Below are 18196 nucleotides of genomic sequence, written 5' to 3' on the forward strand. Positions count from 1 at the left end.
TTAATCCTATTATATTAGGTTTTCAAAGACTCGAAATCTCAAATTGATATCAATCTCATTTTGAAACGTTCAGTGCTCACCCTATAAAATATATTCTTAAACTTGCAGATTGTATAATTAATTTTTGTACAATGATTAAATTATTATATTTAACGGGAAACAGCCATTTAATTAACAATAATAAACTGCATTATACACAGTTGGACGAGTTGGTGTATTCGAATATTATATCGTCTGAAACACGATGAACATTTTAAGTAAAATGTAAATAATATAAGTATTATTGAATAAAACATAATATTATAATAATATTTATTTATAACTGAAGCTATACGTATTATAACCATACGAGAGCACGTTCTCAGCCACGGATTATCTGTTTGTATTTAAATAATAAATATTCTACCATGGTTTTTTTTATCCCGGGGTCATATAATCTCATTAACTAAATATGTTCCAAGATTTAGTTATATGTTTTACATTTACGTTGATTGGGGTTCGTTAATATTAAAACAAGATATATAACTCCCTCGTTCAAAATGATCATGTTTTGCTATCGAAAACATGTATGTATACATAATAGTTTCATATATTTTGTAGGTTATACGTTATGGAATTATGAAATTTTTTCAGGGAAATACACTATCCGATATTCAATAATATATATAATATAATACGTCGTATAGTAATAAATGTAGAATTTTATCTTTATAAAAACAATTAATACTTATTTATTTAGCAATGTTTACGATTTATAATACGTTATACCCATAGAATAATAATTCACATTGTGTGGAAAAATAAAAATTACATTTGCACGATAATTTTAACAGAATGAAAATATTAAACGTTATCCTTGGCCCAAATTAAATTTGACTCTACACGTGTGTGTGGGATATTATTATTATTATTTACTGAACAATATAAATACACTGAAACATGATAATATACCAAGATTCTCGGTTATTTCTGGTATACACAATGTCGATCCACATTAATCTCCAGGTTTCTCAATTAGAGTCGCGTGGATAACGTAGCATTCAATTAAAAATAATAATAACCATAGACGCCTATCGCGATGCAAATTAATTTACTCGATCACTTGAAATCCTAGAATCAAATTTACGCTTTGTTAATGGCCAAACACTTTGAAAGGTGTGTATACTGCTGGTTCGTCGGTCAGAATTGGTATTGGGGTGTATTATTGCGCCAACTACGACCCAAATAATCGTGTGCTCTAAAGCATTGACGAGTACCCGTGCATTCGAACCCCGACTATAATTAAACGCGTGGATATCCTCTAAGTCCGAGTGGTACGCGATTGATAAACGATTAACAGACGCGTATTCTCGTTCGAACACCTGCGCAATATATCAACAAAAAAACAATAGTACCTACCTATATTATTATTCAATTCTAGTCACGATATTGCAATACTGCTCAAATATTCATTCAATAATACTATAAAAGTATACTTTACTACAGTAAGTTCAAAATAAAATACGTATAAATTGTTTTATGTAATAGGTATTTACATATATATTGTATTTACCGTAGTGCTCTTATGGAAAAATTTGCATTGTGAAAATTGAACTTTAATAAAATTAATGAGCATTGAAGATTTATTTAATATGTTACATCTTCCATATTTTATATATAAATGTTAAAATGCATATGCTTATAGGCTTTTATCCTAGAAGATGACGTTGGGTTTAGCATATCAGATAATACATCGAATTCGAAGACCAAAGAAAAGAAAAATCGATTTAAATTCTGTCAGCTGCTTGACAATCCATTTAAAGTATATGTAATGGTTACAAAAGTGGCATGCGATTTTAAGTTTATACTCTTTGACAAGAATACATACATTTTGGATCTCGTCTTTTTTATCTCCAGCCCTTTAACACCGGAACAAGTTTTAACTAAAGCATCCTAAAGACCCTGTTTCCGGTATGTAAAATACCTATTATTATAGTATCCAAATTCCTTCTGACTGCGTCTCGTGAAGGCGATTCGAATACCTGGAAGTGGTAAGTACCAACAAATTGATGTCTAAAAGATTTCGTACGAGACAAAACATTATATGAGGACATGAAGGATAAGCAGGGTTATGTTATCTGTACACGCGCGGGTCTATAATGGATAGTGATGATATAATAGTTTATAACATTTTCTAGGAAAGAAAGCCATACAAAATGTATTATTTGTAGTATATTTGTAAACGTTTTAAGTACTTAAATATTGTACCATCTACTAGAGAATATTTCATCAGGTATAATATGAATTGTTGTGTATAGCTTTCTGTATACAAAGTTTATAATAATACCTACACGATAAGCTATTAAGCTTCAGGGGGATAAACAATTGTTTTTTGAAAATAAAATTGTACTGTAAAAAGGTACAATGTACCTATAGTACTTAATATTATATAAAAAAAGAAAATGTAATTAAAACACTAAGCTAAAATCAAACAACAATATTAATGGAATACCTGTCAATATTGTTGTTACTGTCATCAATCGCCGGACATGCCTTCTATTAATATTGACGATTCCAGGATTTCTATTTAAACTGATAGACTGCGTGTCGATCATAAAATGCAGCATCTGTTACCTATATAATATTCACTGTTTTATTCAGTAAAAGATACTATACTATGATCTATTCAAACAAACCACATACAAACATACAATATTTATTAAAATATTGAGTATAATAATATTATTATAATATATTATAATGTTAATACTGGAAAAATGAACAGATGTACCTTAATTGCCTATCTATGACGCCGTGTGACAATAGGCGTACTATAATAAATAGTGAATACAGTCCGTTCTATAAAAACATTTTTCTTTAAATAATAATTTAATTGACGATTCCAGGATTTCAATAATTTCGTTATCGATGCTCATATAGTTATCACATTGTATGGTAACATTATTTATTTTTCGCAGATCCTAATGACCATGGAGAATTGCGCGGCACTAATCGTTCAGGACCAGAAGTACTGTTACTTCCGGAAAGCAGTGCACTTTTGGGCGCAACAGGCACTGCTACCAGCTGTTGTGGCCGTGGGCGTGGTGGGTAACATGCTGTCCGTGGTCGTACTTACCAGAGAACCGATGAAGAGCTCCACCAGCACGTATCTGACTGCTCTGGCTGTATCCGACTTGTTCTATTTGCTGTTTGTGTTTACCATATCCTTTGAGAACTATCCGTGGATCGTCGAGGCCGATTACTACATTTATTGGAAATGGTATCCTTACGGGCTGTGGCTTACCGACGCTGCAAGTAAGTATATCATCTATATTATACTCTTCCTGTATACGATTTTATGAAATAACTTAAAATCGAGTACTATTGTGTGTTGTTATCGCGAAGATCAATAATTGAAAGCACTAAAAGTGACATTCTAGTTTTACAAAATTGTGTTTTTGCTGTTCTTCATCCTTTCTACATATATTTATTAAGAACGAGATTCTTATAGTTTAAGCTTGATACACCGAACCCAACCCATTCATTAAGTAAATCATAAACTAAAAATAAATAAAATATGTGTTTTCGTGTTTCTCAATAATCGTATAGGTAATGCGTATAGAGCTGATTTTAGTTTAATTACTGATTACCATTAAGTATTCAAATAGTTAGGTAAACTTTAAGGTTAAAGCCTTAGGTGGTTAGATGTGGAACGTGTTTACATAAATATATCAGTGTATGGTTGGCCAGAGGGTACTGAGAACAAACATTGTGCACTCGATTTATATATGTATATTGGTCCTGAGTAATCACCGAAACTACTGACTCGATTTCTATGCGGTTTTATTGTACTTTGTTAATAATTTTTCAAAGAGAACACAGCAACTACATATATATTATACTGCCGACCTAACTCGTTCTCTCTAAAACCAAGCGGTGAAACGGGAATGACTTGGCGCCATCTGTTTGGTTTTTATGCTTATTTAAATTTTTATAAGAACTAATTGGGTGAAATTATCTAGGTAACACAGTGTATTATATAATATATTGCGCATTAAAATATTATGTATAATACGTTTGTGTACATTTGAAATAATTACTATTCGGTATCACGAGTCGCAACGCAGCTAATAAAAAATTTAGCATAATAATATAGTACGTATTTAGTAAGGTAGAAAATATGCACCTAATAATTTATTATATTTATTTTATTAAATTATTAATTATTGTTATTTTAATCTTTAAATTAATTCGAGTAGTTTATTCGTGAATGGGGTTCTGCAAACGGAATATTATTTTCAATACCGTATTGATGGTCTCTGGGGATGAAGTGGCCTAAAGCACATAATATAGAGTGTCTTGGATAAATTGGATGACGTATAGAGGTACGTATATGGATACGAGGATAGAAGAGATGATTTCTGCGCATTGTTTAATTTAGTGAAAAATTGGAAGCCGGACAAACTGAAACTTTCGTTCAAAAAGTTCATAAGCTCATTATTTCCTGTCGCGAGCGTGTGCTATACAACTGAAAGTTCGATTGGGTTCTTTCGGATTGAGGTTCCGAACAATATTCAACAAAAGACTCAACAACCATCCGCTGAAAAAAGTGTTATTAATTTTTTTCCAGAAGCACGCGTCTTTTGTGTGTGACCAAAGTAGAAGAGATACAGAGAAAGAGAGAGAGAGAGAGAGAGAGAGATAGATTTTTGTCGATGTTTCGGCGGTACCGGTCACGCGCTTAATCAACACGTCTATTGACGACGATGATTCTTGGAAAAAAGACTTGACCCTCCGTGAATTTTTTTATGAGGAAAAACAAAATGAATAAGCCTCAGCGTGCAGACTCAGGGGAACGACCGCATACCCTTTTAAGGGACTTTCTAATGGAGATGCGAGTCGTTGAGTACTATAAATCGTGTAAGTCGTGAGCAATAAAGGTGTGAAAATAAATGGACACTCCTCTTATTATTGTAACGCACACACAGCGAACATATTGTTTTCTGTATACTGCACGTGGATGTCTCGGCTGCACAAGTATCAATGGTTCTTTCATACAGTGATTCCGTTGTTTCGCAAAAGCCGACTGCGAAACAATTAACGCTAGCAATATTTGGCCGTTTTGAAGTATCCCCCGGGGAAATACCGGTAAATAGTATTTATAAAGAGAAACAACAGACTCGAAGTACTAAAATTACTTTCCCCGGGATAGAAATACGCACTGCGCACACGACGAGAATGTAAAATATGATACAAAAATTGTACGCATATCTACAGCGTGGGTTTGTATGAAACAGAAGTGTTAATAAATTTAATGTGCAATTTTTATCGTTTCCCATCGAATTCAATATTCATTACATATGAGACATATAGGAAAACAGCAAATACCTACGCGTACGAAATTAATACAAAACACGGACTTGGTGATATCGTATTACACAATTATTTAGATACCGTCACACGACCATGTTATAATTATTATTGCTGCGGTTATTCGTTTGGTTTTCTTTTTTCAATTTTTTTTTTTTATTATTCCGATTTGTAATCATTTTATTGTAATTCGATAAATATTATTTTCTAAAATTGCGTTGGGATGAGTTTTTATACTATAAAGATTTTTTAACTTTGATGACGACTTCGGATATTTTTAATTTCCGTTAAGTTAATAAACTCACTATTAAGTACCTACTACCTACATCAACATAATTATTCATAATATTGTTCGTTTTAGACTTTTAATCACGATCAGTATCGACAAAATTTGTTAAAATTTGTTTATATTTAATATAGGTAGGTGTGCCACATTTTTATGTATTTTAAATAGGGCATTTAATTAAGTCTAGTTATGTATTATAGAGTAATTTATTATAGAAATCAGTGTTATTTTTCAAAAACAATAACATATTTAGTGTGATCATAATTATTTTTGAAATAATTGTTTTTAAAATGGTAAAATTTAAAATAATATATATACGTAATAACATTACATCAAGCGCTGAAAAACTTTATTTTTAATTAGTGTTCGAAATATGTCAATTTCGAAAGTATATTTAATTTTAAGTGAAGACAACTTTATATTAGTTCCATTAAGCAGAACTAAAATTTATTGATTTCGTTGACATATTCTCAGAGAAAGATCCTGTTAGTTTATTATTAAATTTTAACTTGTAAGATTAATCGAAATAGTTTAATTGTTTAAACATGGTCGTACATAAAACTATTGTTGCGCTTCTCCACGGTTTGCCTGAAGTTACTCTGAATAAATAGACAGTGAAAAACTATGAAAACACAAAGTTTATTTCGCACTTATTATGAAGTTCAAATTTGCAAATTCTTACTAAAACAATATAGTGCTTTAATGTAAGCTACAACCAGTTTATTAAAATTAGTTACTATTTACTCAGTACTTTTATAATTAATATCAACGACGTATTACATTTTATGAATTAATGTCATTTTTATAGCAGTGCTTACTATATTTCTCTAAAGATCACAACATTTTATTAAAAATAAATAATTGAACATTCATACGTTGTATTGAAATGTGCATATTATTATCCCTATGTGTTGTCATAAACAGTACCAAAAAATGTGCACTAAAAATAATAATAAAAACCAAATGTCAAATTATTTTAATATTTTTTTCTTTTATTCCATTAATGTCACAACATTATGGAAAAACGATTTACATTCAACTAAAACGTAATTACATAAAATGAAGAATACATTATAAAAGTAATTACAATGCCATAAATTTGTTCTTCGTGATTTTACAGAGGTCGTAAATTGTGTCCATGATTAGAAACGTTGCGATTTCGACTAACTTCAATTACTACTATAAAACGATATTAGCATACTCTAAGAGATTGCATATACCATAACTTAAGTTTACAAGCTATTCATGAAAAGATCACAAGAAAAGAATATCATATTAAACTAATAGCTACAATAGATTTATTTAAAATCTTAAAACTCAAGACGGAAACGTCCATATTTTTTGATTAATATCTCAACATTTTTCCAATTGTTTATATTATACTTTAAAATGTTATTTTACTAAAAGATTTACCCAAGCTTTTGAAGGGTAAATACAAATTTAAATAGGATTGAAAAATAAAAAGCAGATGAGGTATAAATATATAATTTCAAAATAGTATCAAAACTTCTCATGATAATATATTATTATACCTATTGTTAATTTATTATTATTAATTGTGTACACAGTACACACTGCACAGTATTAATAAAATGTTTGATTTTGGCTAAACTTAAATTATAAGTACAAAAGTAATTTTGAATGTACGTTTACATTTTTAATTCTAATAATAGGGGGGTAATAAATAATAAAAATATCAACAGTAAGTCGAAATATATATATATCAAATACATATTGTGGTGGTTTACGTTAAATATTTGACTTTAGGAATGTAAATCTTTTTTTAAATAAAACTTTCAAAAAAAATCAAACTAATATCAATATTTCATTGCAGCAGTTATGTACTTTTTACATTCTGAGCTAACCGATGAATGTTTTACATTTCAAATGAAAATTATAATTTGCTTATTTGATATTGGTTTTCCTAGATATTTATGAAATTATAACTAATAGATGACATATTGGAACAAATGCAGTTTAGTTTCCAAACGATTTTTGTGAATTTTTTTTCCAAAATGTGCGTTGTTGCATAAATAAAAAGTTGATAAAATTTTCCTTGAAAGTTATGGTCAAAAAACTTCAAAATATTGTTTTTAAGTTTATGGTACCAAAAAAAAACATTTTGAATTTCTTGAATACATCAAGAAAACATTCACATAAAACATTCCTCGATTTGTTATGCAACACTACCTCGAGTCGATGACAAAGTAAAAAAAAAAATTAATTTTGGTTTATAAATGTATAAAAAAAAGCGCAATAAAATATTTCTGGACACGGTTTCATAACCGAAAAACGATTCTGAGCAGAGACGTTATACTTGCATACTTGTATAAATAATCAAATTTAATAGTTAAAAAAAATTTATAAAAATCGGAAATATTCATACGTAAGTTTCCAGTGAACTTTTTCTTTTTGATAGAGGTATTAACTATTAACACTTATTGTTGTCTAACCTTCTATTAAAATTTCTTGTGTTAGATATAAAAAAAAAACTTTTATGAATTTCACTCAGAAAATAATTTACAAAAATTGAAAATATTCTCATTGCTATATACATCTCAAAAAGAGTCAAAATAAAGTTTGAACATTTTATTTGGAGAAAATTTCAAGAGTCTACAGTTATTCTTTTTGGAAATATCACAAATTCTCAAAAATCGATTAATGGGAATTCGATAAATTACCACTAAAACTTAAATATCGTAAAAATTATAAGTTCAAACAAATAATGTTCCGTTTCAGTACATTTTTTTTTTTTGTTATAGGTAGAAAAACTTATTTCAATTATTCAATTGAAATGTTTAAGTAACTTTCCCAAAAAACCAACTAGATTCACATTTCTATCAAAAAAGATGCTGTTTTAAAAAATCAGAATATTTTTAATACCCAAAATGTTGATGACCGGTGAAAAACACACACATAATTTAAAATCAATAAATTCCCAGTAATTTTCTTAACAGTTGGAAAAAAGCAACAAAAAAATTAGGGAAAACAGGTATTATTCAAACCTAGTTGTTGTCAAAATTGATTATCAAAATGTAATTCAAAAACAAATAATACCGTCGATACTTGAATTCTCACTTTAAATTTTCTATTCGTGATATAATTTTCAAAATATTTTTAACTATCTATTCATAGACATTTGAAATTTTCAATTTTATTTAGTTTTTTTTCTATTAATGACAATAAAAAAAATTTTTGAAAATTTAAAACAATATTTCTCTTAAATAGTATTCATACTGGAACCAAAAAATGTAAGAAAAATATACAATCACAAACAGTCGGAAAATATTAACGATTAACTTAAGTATATTAATATATTATAATACTTATCGATATTTTGCTTATCGTTGATCTATATAGGTACCTACTAATATGGAATTCTTGATACATAAATATATTATGTACCTATACATATATTACAAAGTATACGCGTCGAGTATACAATCGCCCCTTGAATAAAAAAAAAACAAAATAAAAACGAATAGTGACTGCTGGAAAACCGAAGTCGACCAAGACGTGCACAAACTACTACCAGAGTCGGTGTGCGCGGGTATTATAATACGGAGTTTTTGTACATTGTAACCGATGTAATAGGTATATAAAAAGAAAAACCGGTCATGTGGAACTTTGCATATGCACACACACACACACACACACACACACACACACACACTACACAGATTTAGTTAAAATGTTGGCACCGACGACGTGTGGTCGGTGTTTCGGAAACATGCCGCGTAATATAATATAGCAATGATGATATTATATTAATTCCACGCCGAAGCTCGCAATATTTTGTTATTCAGCTACACACACGCATTCACATCGCAATTTGCAATTTCTTCCGTGCAGGTACTTATATAACACTGCTGTTATAATATACATCATTCGTTGTTCGACCCGTCGACAGTTATTATTATTTATATACGTGTATAATAATATGACACGCGTGTTGCAAGTTTTCGTGACACTTCTTCGCCGCGGTTTGAAGTTTATGGCGCTAAACTATTTTCTTGATACGCACCAGCACGGCATAATATTATATTGGTATGAGCGCACGAACTACGATCGTCGGAGAAAATGATAATATTGCGATTCTCGTCGCTATATAGATAGGTACCTACGTCTTATACTATGACATCAGTATAGGCATTCAGCAGTATATTATTATACAACGAAGGACGACGCGATGCCTGCAGCGTCTCCAAGGTACAAGGTGATCCGTTAGAGTGTTATACACTGCTTCATGGTTTGGAAAAGTTTTAACTTTTTTGAAAATATTATTTTTTTGTACTTAGATCTCATTGAGAAACAACGAAGGAAAAAATTAGAAAATATTTTTACAATTTTTATCGTTATTCGAATTATTTTACTTTTTTGAACGACAACAATTTTATATTCCAAAGAAGAATATATTTAAGAATATATTTACTATAATAATATTTAGTACTTGCATATGAATAGAATTTCAAACAAGTAGTTAATTATTAATTAGTACTTTAAGTATTCAATGTTTTGACGAGAAGAGTTGTAGTGAATCAACATTCCGAGGGGTACCCGTGCTCGTCTAAACCTATCTAATTAACTACTAGTACGAAATTCGATTTGTATGTATCGAAATCTTCCAAAAAATATTCCGCAACAGAATATGAAATTTAATATATAATATAATACTGTCATTCAAAAAAGTGCAGATGTTCTGTCACGACATCAAATTATGTGAAAAAAAATATTTACAATACAGCAGTAATATTTTTAGAAATAATTAGTGTAAACACTAAAATGGATCTCACCTTGTATAATAATATGAATTTATACATACGCGTTTGAGCTTAGCACTTCGACACGTTTATATATTAAATTTTTTCTCTGGTTAAACAATCCCGTCGAGTTGACTTTTCATAAATTACCGGTTTCGAGTTTATTAACTCTAGAATATTCTCTCGTTTGTTAGGCAAGTATAGTTAAATTATAGGTTAGGTGTGTGTGTGTGTGTGTGTGTGTGTGTGTGTGTGTGTGTACTGTGGGTATATTCCGGTAGCAGTCTCGAAGAGATAATATATAATGTTATAAAATGTGTACGTACTAATTGTGTCTTTCCGAGCATATTCGTCCCGCAAGTATAGGTATTATATTATATTATGAAATAATAAATAGGTACGAGTGTGTATTTTTCATTATAATTTCATCTCTTCGCCGTCGTCCAAGAGTTTACGTTCGGATCTCTCAGCGGGTACCCATAAACAAATACAGCTAAAACATATATTTATACACCAATACGTCCACGTCGAAATTGGAATGTTTGTATAAAGTCTCGCAGGTATAACGTTTGTTGTCCGACAGGGATCGATGTATTTACGGCAAGAGCAGAAAAACGTTATTCGTTTTTTTTTTATAAAAAATAAAGACTTATCGTTGAGATGTCTGAATTGGCGATATCCCAAAACTTTAGGTGAAAAAATATCTGTTCTTCGCCCCAGCTGTTAAAAAAATAATAATAATAATGATCAGCTTATCTATGTCTATATACATTATATATAATTAGGGAACGGATTTTATTATAATAAAAAAATCAAAATATGTACTTATTTTTATTGAAATATGTGAAAAAAATCAAAATATGTAACAACCGCTTAACAAAAAAAAAAATTAAAATCTTATCTCTTATCTCTTATCTAGTTATTAAAACAATGTGAAACTACATGTTGTCTAAGATTTAAAAATGTAAAATGGCGACGACAGGTCGTAAAATGTTTTTGTATTGACTGAATGAACGTTCCACATCGACTGACGTAATGATAGCATACTTCATATTAACTATATCAAGTGGTGTAAGTTCGACATCCAATAATTCTGTTAGATTTAGTCCTATTTCTCTCATTATTTTTTAAATTGTTCAGTCCTTGATTTTTTTCTATCACATTTTTACATTTCAAATTTCGAGTTTTCAGTTGTTTTACAGTACAAATCAAAAAACCAATATTAACAGAAATGTATGTTAAATTATTATTTTCCATCAAATAATTTGCTTTATCGATAGCGGTGGCAGTTTCAGTATTTAGATTTGAAACTATATTTTTAACTACCACTTCCTTATTTTATATTTTTATCGGCCGGCATTACCAAGATCGACAATAACTGAAATAGTTCTAAAGTATATAGTGGCATGCCTCGTGCCGGAAATTACCTAGGTAAATGCCAAAATTGCTAATCTTGTTAATTTAGTCGAAGTAGATAATGTTTAGTCATCGAAAATTAATGACAAAATCAAAAATTACCAAAATATGTACAAATTATGTACTTATTTACCAAATATGTAAAAATATGTATTTATACCAAAATATGTAAAAATATGTAAAGTAAATTTGGGTTTATTTTAATTAGAATGATCTTAATCGTACACATTTTTTATCAGATTAAAAATATCTCATTTCAATGAAAATATGTGTTTACAATAAAATACGTTCCCTATAATATATAATAATATATATTATACGGCCGATAGAATTTATTTCAAAATGTATTTAAATTTCGGAAATTGCTAGAGGAATATTAACACCCCTGGTTGGAGGCAATAATACGATTATTTATCTTGAATTACTTTTAAACAATAATAAGGCTAATGTGATTACTGTGATTCGATTAATTTCTTAATGATAGTTATGCGCACTAGTGCTCTACACATCAATATCAATCAAAATCGAAATGTTTTGATCGAAAACTTTTGAGACAAGCTCCAATAACACACACTGTGTCCGTGTGAATACGATATAAAAACTTTTCAACCCGATTTTTCAAAAATCGTAATCTTGTAAAAATAACTGTGTAAATAAACTAAAGACGAATTTACTTTTTCAAATGTTTTCCCAACGCTATATAGTTTTTTTAAAGGGTGAAGTGTTTTGTATGTACAGTAGTTACACTCACTGAAGCTTAAATGGAATTGGCACAAAATAACAAGCAACAACATGGTTGAATAATCGTGTTTTCAAAAAAAAAAAAAATATAAAATAACTATCTCCCTAAAATATACCGGTTGTCACCAAATATAATAAAATATTTGTTGATTCAAATGTTTATATACTAACCTATACATACATTGAACTATATAAATCGGATATGGGGGGAAGTACAATTTTTTCTCAGAAAGTCTATAAAGACAATTTTAGTACACATAATTAGGTATTACCTATAACATATATTATTATTTTTTTAAATCATAACAAGTGTAATACCTAACGATATTAACAATTATTATAGGCATGTAATATAGTATATTATATGTCTATGACAATTATAATTATATTTTTTAAGAATAGATAATAATATGAATCGAGTATTTATTAAAAACAAAATATATAACACGTCGAAAAGTAAAGCTAAAGCCCCTTAGCCTCAACGCCTGATATTCGTTTAAATAATTGGTAAATGGTTAAATACTCTACTTTATTCAATGTCAAATGTTAAATTAAATTATGATTATGTTTGAAAATTTAAATAATATAAAACAAATTAATAATTATAATTTTTTTTTTAATAATCGATAACACACTAATTATTCTTATAATATTATACTTATTATATATATTCCGAATTCCATTAATTTTAACTTACCCAAATAATATATTATGCTTGAAATATGTCCAAAAAAACGTTAACCCAAATGGATTTGTATCCTATTGGCTATTACCCATTTTTCAAGTACCTAAATAAAAATGTCCACAAATTAATAACTGTGATAAATTAGTTTATTGGTATTCATATAAAAATGTAATATTAAATATTATATCACATATTATGTACTTGGAGTCTATTAATCGTGTAGTAATAAACTCTTTACAGTCATTTTTCTCCAAGATATACAAACTTAAATTGCTGTTATAAAATCAAAATAGGATAATAACGTAAATTCCACGTCTTAATAGTACCTATATAATTAATGTACTATAGTGAATTGACATGTATTTATTCAACTCAGCTTAATTTATTATTCACGTAGTAACGTCAGTTTCACACTCGGGACATACATGGGAATTTTAATCTTTTCAAGACGAAATGAATTTCTGAACTTCCACTTGTATCAAATATTATGCGCGAAATACATGAACAATTGAATAATATCACTCTTTTCGTCTTATGTCAAAATCTCACGATTTAATATAGTGTTGTCGACTTGTTGCTCAAATGGAATACTCTTCTCTGCCAAACGATCCACGACCCTTCGTAAAAGTTAGCCCAAACGGTAGGTATACTAAATAAATTCGCTAAAACGGTGCCTACGGATTTAAAATCAATTCACCCGAGAGAAATAAATACACCTGCAGGTCTGTCTACTTTATCAAAAGCCAGTATAAGTATTTTCTAAACTTTACAATCTAGAGCATTTATTAAAAACTATGATGGAATAATAAATTAGTAGAAACTGAATGTTTCGATAAAAAAATAACGCTATATAGACTGGGGACTTAGGATGGATGTATTATATTATATTAATTAATATATTTGAAATAATAGACTCATTGAATCACGGGTACAATTGAAAATGTAGGAATTGGCCGATAACTTCTTATACTAATATGTTTATCACCAGATATTTAAATTGGAGAAATAGAGGATTTTTCCTAAACATTTGAAAATATACACTGGTGAAAAATTATGGTAAATAATAATAATAATAATAATAATAGGATAAAAGCTTAATAAGCACACATCACATTTTACTTTTTTTCAACAGTGGTGTACACATCAGGTCCAAATTATGGTTAGGTATATTATAGTATAGTAATACAGTATAATAATATTTATTGATTTTGTGTAGGTCGTTGCAACAGTATTTTTTTTTACTTTGCGCTTATCTGTAACAAAATTGACGCATCTTTATATAAAAATAAATCTAATTTTTACTCATTTAAGAACCATGTTCAGTTTGTGCAACATGAATTGAGGAATTATTATATTATACTGTTATTAAGCTATAATAAAAGAGTTATAACAAACTTATGAATTCAAACATGTTAAACGACGAGCGTGGTACACGACGTAACCTCTGCAGGACGACTTCCTCTCGGTTTTACGACTGATATGAAACGAATTGATGCAGTCATAGATATAAACAACAACCAGAACAACCTTCTTGTCATCGAAGTCGGCCGCCATTTACAAAGCAGGCAATGTTTACAAAATAATATTATCACAGTATATATGTATATAAATAAATGTAAAATAAATGTAAACATTACCCGCGCTTTATAAATGGGGGCCGATTTCAACATTGGTCACAACTGTAGTCTTAAGACAGCTATCTAGTTGTTGTATATATCTATGGATGCAGTTCACTTTGGCCACCCCAACGTTGGTGTCCGTCAATGTGACCACCAGGTTGGCAGAATGTGTGCCGAATGAGGACCGCTCGGCCATCACCGCGCAGCCACGATGCTGTTATGTGGTAACTGGTAGATACGTTGATACCGTGATCAACCAGTGGTGGTCGCAGGTTCGGAGTCTAGTTGTGTGGGACCGTCGTCGTAGCAGTCTTCGGATGATGTAGTGGTGTTCGCTGCGTAAAAGTGTTTTTACAATCTACTATGATTGATTATTTTGAAACTGTAATATTGTATGTAACATTTAATAACACCGATTATAATTATAATTATATTATTATAATTGAAAAAGTAATTTTTTTGTTCTTTAGTTATGTTCATTGAAAAATGTATAGGTAGGTACCTACTATAGTCTCAAGTGTACAACACGATTCGGTACGGTTCTTATCGACTACTAGAGTCTTGTACATTTTAAAACACCCGATTGCGTACGTTATTTTTACCAAAGATTTTTGTGCGATATTTCCAGATTTCATTGAGGTTGCGTATTTGACTTATAGTTATAGCGTTTTGCACTGTGTATATTATTATTAATTTTCTCTAAGTTGACAAAACTTGTATAGCTACGTTATTTTGCCCAAACACATTACGAGTTTACAACTTTATCAAAAATATTAAAATGTATTGTGTTTCGTTTTTTGTGTACTTTATACACTATACTTATTACTTGGCACACATCTTAGAATCTTACGTAACTATTATCGTAAAATGTATAACGTACAATGGCGATACAATCGTTATATTTAATTAATTATAATCATGCACATTCCATAATAATATTAGCTAAAATTGTTGTGTGTTGTATGTACTGTACTGAGCTCTCGCCCCTCACGTATATTATCAATAAATATATATATTAATATCAGATAAGTATCTAGTATAATATCATAAGTTTCATGCATACAGTCGTTAAGGTTGTTGGTGTAGACTGTAGATCATAAATTGTTATCGCCATTGTACGATATATTGTTATAATTTTATAAATGTTACAAAGTCTCACTATGTTTGTTCGTTGAGGCGGGAAATCGGTGGTTAATATAATTGGATTGTAGGGTGTATATAAGTTTGGATGGTCCGAGCTGTATATTTGGGTGAGTAAGTGGCATTTGTGTTAGGAGATCATAAAATGTTACCACGCAATGGGAATGTCTCTTGGCTATAAATAGCTGTATTTTTGGGTAAAATATCACCGAGCTAATAATAGCCACGTATTTTATTTTATGGACAAATTAACGCAATTTGTAATATTCCGAATAGTACGTATATACATATACTTCATATAATATTAGTTATTACGTCCGAGGCAGGCCGGGAACAGTTTAACGGTATGTTTGCGCGTGACGTAATGGAGTAATACTACTCGCCGTGGTCCGTATAGCAGTGAAAGGGTTAAATTTGAATTTCCACTTCAGTATAAGGCTCGGTTAAATTATTGTTTGCTGTGTAAATGTGCAGAATTAAACAGCGAGGCGTTTTATCTAGATGTGTATTAGATGCATTATTTAATATAGCATTGCTCTGGAGTTTTCCGTGGAAACAGTCGTACCCAGAGTAACATTTTCTAGGTTTTTCGGTGTTGGTTATCTTGCACAGTGCTTGTTTTGGTTTATGGGTAGTAATTGTTATCTAAAATATTTATAACTTATAAATATTTTAGCCTTTAGGTGATGATGATTACTCGTATATGAAAATAATCTTTTCTCGTAATAATATGGTGATGCAAGGCGTGACAGTGCACAAATTTACCATGATTTTTCACATTTAAAGCCTCGAAAGTGTTATACAAATCATTTACATTTTATAGAATATAGTATAATATAGTATATTGCATATAAGTATTATTGTAAAACGCGGTGAACTAAATGTGTTACGGTGAATAGAATAACTAAGTCTCAGTGTCGCCACAGTAAATTATATTAAAATAATAATTTGACGCATAAAATTGTGTTGGCCGCACCAGTGCACCACTAACCACCAGGTATAATGTAAGTGCGTAGGTATAATAATTTTTATTATAAATAGGTAGGTATATTGTTTTATAATACATTTCTATATATTCCTAATTTATATACTTAAATAGCTTTAAGGTTTAAAGATGACAATGGGTTTTGATGGTATATCAGTGAAGATTTTATGACTTATGAGGTCCATGTTCATTTTAAATTAACAAATCTTTGTGTTTTGATTTGTTTATTATTATTTAACTTGAAATCAGAAAAGTTGCAAGTTTATAAGAAATATAAACTATTCATGGTATATATTACATTAGATATATACAATTAGCAGTAGATAACTATAAATAATATTTGTATTATGCATGTAATTATTTTTCACTAAATTAAATTACACTGTTGCATTGTTGTGTGTAAAAAATGATAGATTTTATCGACTCTGATAAAAGAAAAGTCAAATAGATTTACGCGTATACATTTTTTATTAAACGTGATGTACTTAAACTCTTAAAAATCAATATAGATGTAATACCTAAACCACGGATATAATGTCGTCCCTAGTAATCGTGACTATAACTCAGAACTCTTAAGACTTATCATACCAAAAGATCTACATTGTGAAATTGAATGTACATTTCATATTTGGTGAATAGTAGCGAATAAAGGAAGTTCAAATGATTAAATGATATAATGAGTCACTGTTCATTTTTATAAATCTAATGCTTTTCAATATTTTATGATCGTTAGTATTTAGTATACCTACCTACTTACCTACTTCTCTGTATTAAGAATAAAATAAATATTAAAATGAACACTTATTGAAAAAATGACATGGATCAATAATTTAATGTTTCTTTTACTCGTTTTATTTCTAACATGTACAACAACTAGCGTCAAAATATTATAATAGTTATAAATCATTATTATCAGAAATTTAAAAATTATAATTATCTAAATAAATGAATAGAATATTTCATTAATTTTTAAATAGATACAAGTCTTATCATTTTTGGTACCATACAAAAACTTAAAGAAAACATTTAACACGGTCAATATTATGTTGTTATTACTTAGCACCCTATAGCTAGGATACTAATTAAATTTAAAATGAGTTATTGAAAATATATTATTAAAAAAAAAAGAATTATATATTTTTTAATTTTATCATTTTTACATCACCAAAGTGCAAGTGTTATTTTTTTATAATGTTTAGTTATTTTATTTTCATT

General features: G+C 29.2%; 1 protein-coding gene across 2 annotated transcripts in view; it reads left to right on the forward strand.

Annotated features, from left to right (window-relative positions):
- LOC132947275 (FMRFamide receptor-like) overlaps positions 1 to 18196 on the forward strand; it is a 91740-nt gene that overhangs the window by 51664 nt on the left and 21880 nt on the right. For both annotated transcript variants that reach the window (XM_061017535.1, XM_061017534.1), the window contains exon 2: positions 2958 to 3294. In XM_061017535.1, the coding sequence (XP_060873518.1) occupies positions 2964 to 3294 (331 nt within the window). In that variant the 5' untranslated portion in view covers positions 2958 to 2963. The remainder of the gene's footprint in view (positions 1 to 2957; positions 3295 to 18196) is intronic.

Source organism: Metopolophium dirhodum, chromosome 6 (assembly GCF_019925205.1).
Source record: "Metopolophium dirhodum isolate CAU chromosome 6, ASM1992520v1, whole genome shotgun sequence".
Lineage (NCBI taxonomy): Eukaryota > Metazoa > Arthropoda > Insecta > Hemiptera > Aphididae > Metopolophium > Metopolophium dirhodum.